Here is a 13,963-nt window from a genome sequence, read left to right as displayed (position 1 = left end):
CCTCTCGTTTTGTTGCCTAAGCCTTCTGGTCATATTAACATTTCTATTGACTTCAAGTCTACAGTCAACCAACAAACAATAGTTAACATTTATCCATTACCTCGCCCTGAGGAGCTCATGGACAGGCTTGGTGCAGGACGGTACTTTTCTAAGATAGATTTGCGTGATGCCTACTTGCAAATTCCGTTGGAAGAAGAATCACAGAACGTGTTCATTGTAAATACACATTAGGACTGTTCAAGTACATGCGTTTGCCTTTCGGCAGTGCTTCCGACCCGCTATTTTTCAAAGTTATTTGGAACAGCTGACGGCAAAAGTGCCATTTTGTTCAAACTACGATACTGTGGTCTCAAGCCGTGCACTAGAGAAACACATTGCCAATTCGCATACTCTTTTTCGAGTGTTGTCAGAAGCAGGACAGAAATGCTGTCTCTAAATGTGTGACTTTTTTCAAACTGAACTACAGTACTTAGGTCACGTGATAAACAGTCAGGGTGTGCACCCTCTTCAATCTCATTTGCTTGCAATCCGTGACCTGCCTGTTACTCGCAATGTGTCTGAACTGCAGTCAGCACTAGGCAAGATGACATACTACATTCGGTTCATACCGAATGCCGTTCAGATCGCGGCTCCATTCCATCGCTTGCGTCGCGAAAATGTATCTTTTATGTTGACTGAAACAGTCAATACGTCTTTCAGAAACTCAAAAATGCTTTGCTTAATGACAGATGTTTAGTGCATTTTGACCCTGCCAGGCCAGTAGTTTTGCAAGTCGACACTTCTTCCTACAGAATCGGCGCTGTACTTTCGCCCAGAATTGGTGCACAAGACAGACATATTGCTTTTGCCTCCAAGCTGCTCACACAAACTCAGTGCAACTATTCTCAAATTGAAAAAGAGGCTCTCGCTACTCTGTGACCAAATTCCATCACTATTTGTATGGTCACAAGTTCTGTATAGTGACAGATCACAAGCCTTTGCAATCCTTGTTTCATCCGTCAAAGCCGGTTCCTACACGCACTGCTCAAAAATTGCAATGCTGGGCTTTGTTGCTTTCACAGTATTAGTATGAAACTGTGTACAGACCTACAGCAAAGCATCGCAATGCAGACACTCTGTCTCGCCTTCCAATTGGCCCAGTCTCTGATTTTGATGCATCTGCCACATCTTCTTGCCAAATCGATGCGCAGGACTCTGAACTATTGGAATCTTTCCCCTTACACTGCAGAAAAATTGCACAGGCCACGGAAGCTGACCCAGATCTCAAGATTTTGTTGCATTACATTCGCATGTTTTGGCCGCGTTTATTGAACAGTATCCAGAACTCAGTTGTCCGCCGATATTTTGCATGTCACCATAACCTTTCAGTTCAACAGGGTGTGATTCTAGTTCAAAATGACAGTGAACAATCACTTGTGCTTATTCCCAAAGTGTTGTAAAAAGGTTACATGCGATTGATCCACCAAGGACATTGGAGAATTGTTCGTACTAAACAGTTAGTGCGCCTACACTGAACAGATGACGCCACAGTGCGCGGAAAACCAATCCGATCCGCCGCAGATGTTCTCAGCTTGGCCTAAGACTCAATCGCCACGGCAACGAGTGCCCATAGACTTTACAGGACTAGGTGGCTCATAGCCGTAGACTCTTTTACCGAGTTCCCATTTGTAGTGCCTACGAACTCTATCACATCATGTAGCACCATTCAAGCGTTGACCTCAATATTTTTCGTCGAAAGTTTGCCAGAAGTACTTGTGTTGGGCAATGGACCTTAGTTTACTTCATGTGATTTTGAACAATTTTGTAAATGAAACGGCATTCGTCATCTCACAAGTTCTCCGTTTCACCCACAGTCCAATGGAGAAGCAGAATGCTTTCTTTTAAGCAACATATGGCTAAGCTTCACACCACCCACACACACGGACAAGCCCTGCAACTCTTTCTCGCCTCTTATCACTCGAACCCACGAGACAGACCATCAACGGCGGAACTTCTGCATGGCCACTACAATCTGACGCTGCTACACCCATCACAGCATCTGGCGCCGCCCATGATCCATGAGTATCGATTTGTGCTGCACGATCTTCTTCTTTTCATGGTTTATGGCAACTGTGGGTGCTGGGAAAGAGGTGTAATCCAGGAACGCATAGGCTCTTCTTTGTATTTGATTACATGTCCCGATGGTTTGCAGTGCCACCATCAGAACCAAATTCCTGCAAGTCATTTGCCCCTGATTCTGATGCTTTTCTTCCCCCAGATTCAAGGGCTCACAGGACGGGGCAGCCTTCGCAGCCGCCTACTGGTGCCACCAGGGCACCCCAGGAGGAGCGGATGGACGAAGCGCCCTCGACTCCCAATCCCCAGTCGCTGACTCGGTGGACCTGGACCCGCCCTCGCCGTCGCCGTTGCCGTCATTGCCCCAGAAAATGCTCTCAGGCCTAGACATGTGCCATGGCAGCAGTTTTCCAGAGAATGTTCTTGTTGCCTCACAACCAGATGGTGGGGTATGGTTGGGAGTATGTTGTCCTCCACAGCTACAGCTCCCAGCTCATCTCTACATCCAGCGTCCTGCCTCCCTCCCTGTTGTCGTTCGCAGCCTCGCTACACTACAATTGTATGGCATTTCGAGGTCGGAGGAATGTACTGGAATAAGCTGTCATCAGCACATCGGGTGGCAAAGATATTGTGAGAAGAATGAGATTTTCACTCTGCAGCGGTGTGTGCGCTGATATGAAACTTCCTGGCAGATTAAAACTGTGTGCCCGACCGAGACTCGAACTCGGGAGTACCGGGCGTGAGTCGTGCTTCGGTAGCTCAGATGGTAGAGCACTTGCCCGTGGAAGGCAAACGTCCCGAGTTCGAGTCTCGGTCGGGCACACAGTTTTAATCCGCCAGGAAGTTTCATATCAGCGCACACTCCGCTGCAGAGTGAAAATCTTATTCTGGAAATATCCCCCAGGCTGTGGCTAAGCCATGTCTCCGCTATATCCTTTCTTTCAGGAGTGCTAGTTCTGCAAGGTTCGCAGGAGAGCTTCTGTAAAGTTTGGAAGGTAGGAGACGAGATACTGGCAGAAGTAAAGCTGTGAGTACTGGGCGTGAGTCGTGCTTCGGTAGCCCAGATGGTAGAGCACTTGCCCACGTAAGGCAAAGGTACCGAGTTCGAGTCTTGGTCGGGCACACAGTTTTAATCTGCCAGGATGTTTCAGATTGTGAGAAATTCGATAGAGGCCAAAAACAGACTTGCAGGCAATGCGCTGCCAACGCCCTCTCAACCAACAGTATTTAGATCGCCGCCACAGACAGGAGGGTCCAGTCAGTTTGAAGTCGTACCCCAGACGGTAGCAACTGCAATCAGAGTCTCTGTCTCAGGCAGCACATAGCGACCAGAGTAGTGTGCATAGTGGGACGAGTCCTTCACCAGCAGTGAGGCTAAAGTGGACTATTGAGGAAGAGCTTGCACCACCACAACTAGCTTAAGTTAGGTAGCTTTCTTATTCTGATGAATAAAGAACACGGTTAATACATGCGCGCCGTTGTGTTATTTATAGAGGTTGCCAACCACCAAACAACATCCTCTCCTTGCTTCCCATGGTACAAGCGTACAATGGCAACGAGACGACAGAAAACGTCAGTTCCGCCATTTGGGATGCACTGAGGAATGTTTTGACATGACGTGATGTGACAGCCAATGTGAATTGGCCTTTAATCTAGCAGGAAGTCTCAAACCAGAACACACTTTAGTGCTGGAGGGCGGGAGGCGAATTCAGCATGGAAACATACCCTACGTTGTGAATAAGCCATTTCTCCTCCACATCCTTTCTTCCAGGAATGCTAGTCTGACAGAGCACACAGAAGAACTTATCTGAAGTTAGGAAAGTAGGAGAGAGGTGCTTGGCACAGTAAGGCTTTGAGGCGCTTTTGAGTCATGCCTGGATAGCTCAGTTGATAGAGCATTTGCCTGGATCCCAGACTGCACACAGCTTTAATCTGCAAAGGCTGACATGGCCATCAATCGCTTCCGATTGACCCAGCTGGGCTAGAACGCAGAGTTTTGCTTTTTGCTTTGCTGCTGTAGAATGAAAACTTAGTCTGAAAAAAAAATAGTTTGAAATATTGCTTTTTTGTATCTTTTTTGAAAGTAGCGGTACACACAGAGACATAGTATACAAGGGGCATTCAAAAAGAAACGAGCTGGAAGCATAATTACAGAAACCAGTACTTGTATGTTAGAAATATTGACCTGGCTGTAGAGACACTTGTCCCACTGTGACACAAGGCAGTGAATGGCTGTCTCATAAAATTCCCAGGGCTGTGATGGTAACCAGTTTTGCATGTACAGCTGGACGTCGTCGTCCATACGAGTGCAGGAAAGGTTATGTTGACGTTCTTCTTTAACCAAGATGGCCCCACTGATCCACTTCCTGCAGCATGGGATAACAGTGAATGCCCAGTGTTACTCGCAAACCATGACCACCCTTCGCTGAGCGATCAAATCAAAACGACCAGCCCCGGGAATTTTGTGAGACAGCCATTCACCGCCTCGTGTCACAGTGGGATAAGTGTCTCAAAAGCCAGGGCCAATACTTCTAACATGCAGGTAATGATTTCTGTAATTATACCTCTGGCTCATTTCTTTTTGAACGCCCCTTATACTTTCCTTCAACTTATAACTCAATATTTAAGGCAACATCCAAACTGACCTCCTAAAGGTTGCCAAAGTTACGCCATTCCACGAAAAGGATCCTGAAAATTATGTAGTTAATTATGAGCCAGTAGCACAACTCAGCACATTTCTAGAAACATTTGAAAAATTGTCTTTTACCAGATTGGAAAGTTTTATTAACAGATTCTGTTTAATATCAAAGCACCAGCATGACGTTAGAAAAAAAAAAACAGTGGTGTATGAAGATCTCAACATTATTTTAAAATCATCAGATAATAAAGAAATTGCTACTGATATTTCTTAAAATCTGTCTAACGTTTTTGATATTGTCAACCACACGATACTCCTTAGAAAGGTACCTAATAAATGTGGAAGAGGAACTGCAAACCAATGGTTTGAATCATATCTGTTAGACAGAGTACAAAAAGTTGAAATGAAATAAAAAAAAAAGAATACTGATGTTCATCAGTATACTATGCACTCCTCTGAAGTTATGTCTGTTGCATATGGTGTGCTACGAGACTCAATGCTGTGGCCATACTGTTTCTGCTACATATGGATGAAATAGATATGAAGCCAACTTCAGGCCATACTAACCAGTTTTTGATGACACAAATCTCTGGCACGCTCCTAAACAGCCAAGAGCTATCCAATGAAAACTCTGTTAAGTTTCTTGGTATATGGCTTGAAGAAAATCTTAAATGCAACACACATATCAATTATATCTCTAATAAGGTGTAAACTGTGTGTTATGTTGTAACGGTACTCAGCAAATCAGTCATCAAATTATTCCTTATATAAGTATATTATTCTTACTTTTATTCCAGATTACCATATGGAATCATATTTTGAGGTAACTCACCCATCTACAAAACGCAAAAAAGAGTAATACTCGTACGTATAATATGTAATCTAAGATATAATGAATAATGCACGCAACGTTTTAAGAGACTTGGCATTATGACACTGATATTTGTTTAGATTTCATGTGTTACATCGTTCATTAAGATCTACCAACGAAACACAGACAGCTCATTAACATTAAATGAAACTGTTAATATCTATGAAACAAGGCAGCGGGCTGACTTACACATAATTCGGTCCAGAACAACTGGTCACCAGAAAGGTGTCCCAGATGTAGAGATACAGACCAGTCCAGTTCAATCCCCAACAATCAATCTTTCCTTCTCATTTTATCCCGTAAGTCTCTCCTGATTCGGGGTTCTGGGCGACTTTTGCGAACCCTCCCCATTTTCTAAACCTCACCAGCTCTTTTTCTTCGCTTCTTTGTCTTCCCCTTCAACCCTTCTGCCCGAAGAAGAAGGCAGTGGCCCCAAAAGCTTGTAAATGTAAATACCTTTATATGTGTGCTTTCATGCCAGCGCTTGGTGAGTAGATTTTTTTATCTGTCCAATTACGTTACATTTTCAAAAATTGATTATTTTTCATTTATACAAATTCATAGGTCGATTTTTCTCTATCGATCACACAGGACCTAGTTCATTGTATTCTCTGGGTTCGAAATGCCGGTGCGCATTCTGCCAACATTACTCGCAATATTAATAGATATTTGCTGATAATTTAATACAGGAAAAAACATGTTATCTCTTTATCGGATTCGGTTGTTTTTGTTTGATAAGTGTCAGCTTGAGGAAAATAAACATACATTCACACTGTCGTAAATGTACGATTCTGTTTACATTTCCTGTAGATACTGTTTTGGTTTTCGTTGTAATAAAGGCTTTAAAGCATAGCAATGTTATGAGTTTCATTCTGACACTTTCAATCTTGCAATAGATGTAGGGCTAATTTATGCAGAGAATGTCCATCGTGCGCAGAGCCGCGTGCATCGTTCAATACTTGTTTATGACGCCCAGACTTAAGAGTTTATAAAAGGCGACAGGATTTGAATTCGTACATTGCTGTGTGTTACAGTCATAATAGAAAACTGCTTTAAAGAATATATACCAGTTAGCACTCATTACCCTGTACCTGTTTATTGTTTGTGTTGGGGCTAGTATTTCGGTGGTTGAATGTACTGTTTTGTGTTGGCAGCATATTACAATATTGCCAGTCAGCTTTTAAACAAGTTTCCCACTTGGGTTCTTCGCTTCTTGCGTACTTGTTTGTTGACTGAGCAGCAAGTGGGTGGTGTTTGAATATCTCAGCGAAATGGCCAAGAAATCACAAACGAACGTGCGTAAAGGGCCCGGAACTCTAGGCACAGCGTATCTTTTCGCATATAACGTTGTCCAGTTCTTGGGGCAAGTATATAATGTGAAACGTACTTTTCATAATCATGAATGAAAATGTTGTTTAAATGATTATGTCGCGTTCCAGATGGTCGTATATTCTCTTCCTTACTATAAGACACCATTTGCAGCCCTCGAAAAGTGTTATATTGTGGGAAGTTGTTAAACTTCCTATATGCATCTTCCAGAATGCAGCTGCCCTAGAGGTAATAAAGTGATCTTTAAGAGGCAAATTTTCTATCAGCATTCTAATAAGATAGCATATTTTCTTCATTTTAGTGGGTTGCTGAATCAGCAATACTCTCAGTGTGTAACACTGTGATATTAATGAGTGTGAAGGGGTACATGCACTTAGAACTTGTTTGTGTATTAGCTTTTCCCCTGATTATTGTTCTCTTAGTATATGCTACATTGACTTTAGGGCCTGAACTTTATGGAAATGTTGCCATACAACTAGCATAAATATTAGTGATAATTTTGAGAAAATGTGAAAATCAAAACTAATGGAAGCGGTTGCTGTTCCTAGTATTATGCAATTTACATATTTCCCATGAAAATTTGTAAGGTTTTAGCGGTATTGTTTATGATGGTCTGTAAAGCCCAACAAGGAAATACCCTGATGGATGAGCAATGAGGGTGTTTCCTAAACTCAGTGTCTACAAATTATTACCATGTCTTTTGTGCAGTTTAAACTTGTCTATTCACTCTCTTTAGGTGCAGTCTGTAGTTGGATTGGAATATAATTGTAGAAGAATATAGGCCTATGTCTCAGTGCAACCCACTCACAGTTTCAATTGAAAAATATGATTCCAAATTTATTGAAATCTCAGTGCCGACTGAGATCTCTGCAGTTACTTTCTGCATAAAAGCAAGGCACATTCACATTGTCTGTTTTGTACTAATATACCCTTTAAGTTTTATAAGTGTTTCTTTCTTATATTCTCTTTATGTCTTCTGCCGATATCACACATTCCTAATCTAATTCCCATAGCAGCAACAAATTTAAGTCAATTACATACAGTTACTTATATTTAAATTTTCTCAGTGTTCATCTAGTAACCTCTTTCCAAGGCACTATACATTCTGGTTAACTAATCTTCAGAGTTCTTAGCAGTCACTGACAAAATTACATCAACAGAACTTAAAACTGTAACGTTTTCTCCCTGAACTTCAACATTCTTTCTAAATGTCTCTCAGGGTTCCTTTACAGCTTGCTCAGTGTACAGATTGAATAACGTGGGTGGTAGTCTACAGCCCTGTCTGAGTACCACCTCAATTACTGCCTCCCTTTTGAGTCCTTTCAATCTTACAACTGCTGTATGATTTCTGCATAAGTGGTATATAACCTTCTGTTTCCTGCACCTTTATCTGTGTTACCTTCAGAATTTCAAAAAGTTTGTTACCGTCAACATTGTCAGAAACTTAAAAATAAATAAATCTACAAATGCTATAAATTTAGGTCTGCCATTCCTCACAGTCTATCTTGTAAAATAAGTTGTTTGATGAAAATATTCTCTCTCATGTTGTTACATCTCTGTAACTGATCATCTCTTTGATATACTTATTTCCATTCTTCTGTAAGTAATTCATGTTAGTATTTTGGACTTCAGTGCATTAAACAGATTGTTAGGTAATATTCATACCTGCTAGGTCCTGGCTTGTGTGGAATTGGGTTGAGTACATTTTTCATTAAGTCACAGAGTGTTTTGTGTGTCTCTGTCACATTGATCCACCTCTCAAAAATGACCAGTGTCCATTTTTAAAGCATGACTAATATTATTTTATATTGAGAGCTTATTGTGTTAAAGTTTCTTTCCTGCCATTTTTCATCATTCTCCTCTCAGATTAGACTGGCTTTCCAGCTGAGGCCTTGATAATTCATACAAATACTTCTCCTAAGTCTTCTTTAATTTTCCTTTAAGTGGCATCTATCTTTCCAATAATCATGCAGCTTCTACAGTTTTTTATTTCATCTCTAGCAGTTCCTGCTTTGGCAGTTAGCATTTTCTGTCAATCTTATTTTTATATATGTCCAGCTTTAGTGCACTTGTGCCTACTAATGTTTCCAATAAGATTAAATGCGTGTTGCCACTACCATTCACAACTTGTTTACAGATACAATTGTCTCTGAATTTGATATTAAAACAACTAGTAAATTTATGTGCAAAGGCTTCCATGACCAGTATTGTCAATTTGAATAAAATCGTTTTGACATTAGATTGCATAACTGTAAATAATAGTTTTAGTTTTAAAATGAAGCAGCCAAATTCCCAATAGAAGTTTATTGCAACCAGTAAATTGTTTTCCTGGCACATTGGCCAAATGATAAGCTAAAATTAAATCACAAAACATTGTAAAAAAATAATAAACAATAACAATATAAATTGTTTACAAAGAACAAACAACCAGCACAGTTTTTGTACCTGAAGTATTCTAAAGTTCACTGTTCAGTTACTCTTGAAATTTTGTAGTTTCACCAAGTAAGGGGGCAGTTCAAATTCCCTTTGCTGATGCAGATTTAGCTTTCTTGTACTTTCCTGTATATGCTGGAATGGTTCCTTTGAAGGTGCATGGATCATTTCCTTTTCCAATCTAAGCTTCTCTTTCTTCTCTAATAACTGCATTGTCTGTGGGGCATTAAACCCCAATCTTCCTTCCTTTTTTCTCAATAATTTTCAAAGTTCAAAGGTGTAAATAAAAAATAAATTCAATAAAATTTCTCTTTTGCTGCTGCTATCATCATCATCTTCTTCTTCTTCTTCTTCTTCTTCTTCTTCTTCTTCTTCCTTTCAAGGGTTAGACTGTTGTCTGTTTTGAACTCACAAAAAAATCTTTCCCATCTTTTTCTAGGTCTTGCAATACCTCTTCTCATTTGGCTTGTCGCTCAGGGTCTTTTGAGGAATTCTGGGGCTTAGTATTATTATGAGGTGGTGTTTCCAATTTTCAGGGTATTTTTGAATTTTCTTCATTCACAACGAAAATATATTTAGTTCTGTTCTAATATCTTTGTTTCTAATCATATCTCTTCTTGTGCAGCCCTTTGATAATATAGGAACCACCATTACTTTATAGAATTTCATGATGGTTTCTTTTTGTACTTTATGGCCCAATATTCCACTAATGGTTCTACAGGCTGCTTGTAATTTGTGTATTTTATTTTCTGTATCATGGTCCAAATCAAAACTTATAGCACATCCTAAATAAGAGATTTGAGTCACTTGTTCTAAAACTGAGTGATCCAAAACTGTTTTTGCCCTGACTGGATATTTTCCGTGGATTGACATTTTTGTTTTGATGCTACAATTTTAAAGTTATACTTCATGCAAATTTCATTCAGCTGGTATATTGATGTTTGGAGGTCATCTTCATTCTTTTGAATAATAACGATGTCATCAGCAAACAAAAGTACTTCCAGATATTCCTCATTCTTTACCTTTATTTCTTTGTTTACTTTACATTTCCATTTGGGACACCACCAGCATGTTCATTGCTAGGCAGCAGGGTTCGCGTGCTTCGATGAAGTCAAGAGCTTGGCCAGGGATAGTGTAGCTACTAGCAGGGCAATCCTAGCTGGAGTGGTCTTGACTGAGGAGCCACGCGGAGTGTCCCACATCGTAGGACAGGCAGGGGTCTAGAGGCACGTTGAAATTAGCTTCCCTATGGGAGACAACCCCAACAAAAAATCTGGCATGTCGCGATACCTAGAGATGGCAGCGGTGCTTGTAACGCAACCAGGGGATTATAAAATTACTGGCAAACTCATAAACAGCCTCGAATACAGGACTGGATCAACTTTTGCCATGATTTGTTCTGTAGTTAGTATATTGGTGATTGATTGAAGCCCAAAATACAGACACAATTGTACACTGCCTGAGGAAAAAAGTGAAGCACCCAGAAGGGAAAATTCACACATTGAGAGTGTATTTGAGGTTCTTTAAGTGATTAAAATATCAAGTCACATTTACAAAGAGTGTGGCAGTATGAGCCCAGTAATCAGAATGAAGGTGCACTCTCTCTGATGTGGATGCATGCTCTGATTCTATTGGCAGGCTATTATAAAGTTGTTGAATCTTTTGCCGAGGCAAGCTGGCCCAGCAGTCATTATACTGGTCCATGTGTATACTGGAACTAGGGCAGAGTTGATGTCAGAGCTTGTCTCACATATGTTCTATTGGTGGAGGGGGGGGGGGGGGGGAGGTCATAGTGGGAATTTTACTGCTTTCAGGTGTCTCTTCATGCAGACAGTTCACAGAGACATGTACCATGTGTTGAAAAATAGTACTATAGTGCTATCGCATGAGAGGTAACACATGTGAGACGTTTCCTCAGTCTCTACTAGCGATGACCTTGTAAGGTTGCAGATACAGTTACTCCCTGAGTATTTATATCTGTACCTTACAATTAGCAGCTTTATGCAGTAACACTCTCACCAGGAGAACCCAAAGGGTTCGAGAAGCTCGGTTTGGCACCAGCTATCGGGTAGTATGGAATGCAAGAGTAGTGGGGAGTCATGGCGTAATGTCAGGCTTGGTTGAACGATATGTGACTGAGTGCCGTAAGAAGTTTGATAAATCTGTTAAATGTTGCAGTGTTCATGGATGAGATTGAGAACTCATCGTTATTAGAAGCAAGCCGTTAGAGCAAAGATCGGTAGAAGCAATGGTTACCCCATAAAAGTAATAACAAAGATGAAATAAGAGTGAACGTCAGTACGTGTGTGCAGAACTCTAGGAATGTGTACTGTGCCTTGTACTAGACAATAAACATATCAGTTCTGTGAAGCTGTTGTCTCCTTTTGAATCCTTTTCATATCTATTGGAACTGAGTGTGAAGATTTTTAGTAGCAAGTGTGGTGATTTTGATAGGGCATATATGGGTAGGCATATTCTTAGTCTTCAAGTGTACGCTCCTTTGGAGTAAGAGGCCCACTCTAAGCTGTACAGCATAAGCATTAATCCTATCACACAGTTAAATTAACACAGCTGGTTTTGTAGAGAAACTTGGCTGTGATAGAAACGAATAATGGAGTAGGCATCTTACAACCTGAGTTCATTCCCAGTGGCTCCCTGCACCGTGACACCAGGAGTAACACTGCTGTGTGTCATCTTCAACTTTTGTAGTCCTGTCTTCCTCAGTTGCATGTAATATTACGGTATATTGATAATTTTTACTTATGCTCCTTTGGAGTAAGAGGCCCACTCTAAGCTGTACAGCATAAGCATTAATCCTATCACACGGTTAAATTAACACAGCTGGTTTTGTAGAGAAACTTGGCTGTGATAGAAACGAATAATGGAGTAGGCATCTTACAACCTGAGTTCATTCCCGGTGGCTCCCTGCACCGTGACACCAGGAGTAACACTGCTGTGTGTCATCTTCAACTTTTGTAGTCCTGTCTTCCTCAGTTGCATGTAATATTACGGTATATTGATAATTTTTACTTATGGACTGTCTGACAGCAACTGAGTAAAACACAATTTTAGTGCCTTATGCGTTTTGCCTTTATTTTCTGCAAGGCATCTTCAGTGGCCTGGAATATGTACATATGTTTGCTATTTAATTTACATTTTTGTCACTGTACGTATAGGTTATAAACAGTTCTGGTGGTTGGTATTTCCTATTAAGTAGTAATGTCTTGAACTGTACTTACAGGTTGCGTGGACAGTTTCTTACATATTACGCTCCTGTTGCATTTTTGATGTTGTACTTCTTCTTATGAATGCAAATTTGTGTTTTTTTTTCCCCACATTCCATAGCACTATGAACTGAACGCTTGTTTCAATGCAATGTTTTGGTTTCTGTTGCGGACTGTCGAATGTTTTTGCCAAAGATCAAATGTTATTGCCAAACTTTCGAGTGTAATTATTGAAGTATCTGTGATCTATTCATGTATGCATTTGTGTGTGTGTGTGTGTGTGTGTGTGTGTGTGTGTGTTTTTTGGTGTGATATAATTTTTTTAAAGGTTATATATTCCTGATTGTTGAAATTTGTTCCTCTTGTTAGCTAGCTGGCTTAGGTGTGATTGGAGGGTTTGTCCAGGCTTATATGCTATTTTGAAGCCCTGTCTCGTTACGATGTTTGCAACTCTGTGTGTAGGTCATGGTGTACGATCTGGTTTTTTTCTGTGTGGTATTGTCATTGTGTGTGTTTTTTGAATGTGTTTGTAAGTTTTCAGCTTTTGAGTTCTCTTGTATTCTGGAAACGTTGTGTTTGTTTTGTATTTGTGTTTTTATTTTTTGATTGAGTCTGTGTGTCTCCAAGATGTTGAAAGAATGGTACCTCTCCTGAGGCCTCTGCAGTACTCACCAACAATGTTCATCAGGGATAATGCAGTATCATGATTCATCACTTAAAACGATGCGATGCCGTTGATCAGTCCATGCTTCCTGGTCACAGCACCACTCCAGATGCAGTATTTTGTGTTGTTGTGTTAATGGTTGTGTACGTGTGGGACAGTAATTCCCTAGTCTGGCTGCTGCTAGTCACCTCCGGCCAAGTGTGGGATGACACAGAATGTTGCTGGAAATCTGTTGTTTGTATTCAGGTGGTAGGCAAAGATGTGAAGGGCTGTGATGAGCTTGGTGCACAGTACGGTGATCCTCTCTTGTGAGATGTCGTTGACTGGAACACTGATGATTATACCTGCCCTCATTTCCTATGCAGTGCAACTCCAAGCCACTGTCACATCTGAATGACCTACAAATCTGGATATTGCACAATTTGACCAGCCTGCCAAATGATAAGTAATGAGGCCTCTTTCGAACTCAGTCAGGTGCTGATTGTTGTTGTTGTGGTCTTCAGTCCTGAAACTGGTTTGATGCAGCTCTCCATGCTACTCTATCCTGTGCAAGCTGCTACATCTCCCAGTACTTACTGCAACCTACATCCTTCTGAATCTGCTTAGCATATTCGTCTCTTGGTCTCCCTCTACGATTTTTACCCTCCACGCTGCCCTCCAATGCTAAATTGGTGATCCCTTGGTGCCTCAAAACATGTCCTACCAACCGATCTCTTCTTCTAGTCAAGTTGTGCCACAAACTCCTGTTC

At 40.9% G+C, this 13,963-nt stretch overlaps 1 protein-coding gene across 2 annotated transcripts in view; it reads left to right on the top strand.

The window, feature by feature from the left end:
* The first annotated feature begins 6,178 nt into the window (after positions 1-6,178).
* The window catches only part of LOC124777659 (very-long-chain (3R)-3-hydroxyacyl-CoA dehydratase 2), a 77,753-nt gene continuing 69,968 nt past the window's right edge, over positions 6,179-13,963 (top strand). The window contains exons 1-3 of one of the 2 annotated variants that reach the window (XM_047253140.1): positions 6,179-6,347; positions 6,719-6,927; positions 7,004-7,121. In XM_047253140.1, coding sequence (XP_047109096.1) covers positions 6,836-6,927; positions 7,004-7,121 — 210 coding nt within the window. In that variant the 5' untranslated portion in view covers positions 6,179-6,347; positions 6,719-6,835. Of the gene's footprint in view, positions 6,348-6,422; positions 6,928-7,003; positions 7,122-13,963 lie in introns of those variants that run through there. The other variant, XM_047253141.1, reaches the window with a different exon arrangement.

Source organism: Schistocerca piceifrons, chromosome 2 (genome assembly GCF_021461385.2).
Source record: "Schistocerca piceifrons isolate TAMUIC-IGC-003096 chromosome 2, iqSchPice1.1, whole genome shotgun sequence".
In the NCBI taxonomy this organism is placed as follows: domain Eukaryota; kingdom Metazoa; phylum Arthropoda; class Insecta; order Orthoptera; family Acrididae; genus Schistocerca; species Schistocerca piceifrons.
This window is presented reverse-complemented; position numbering and strand designations above follow the sequence as displayed.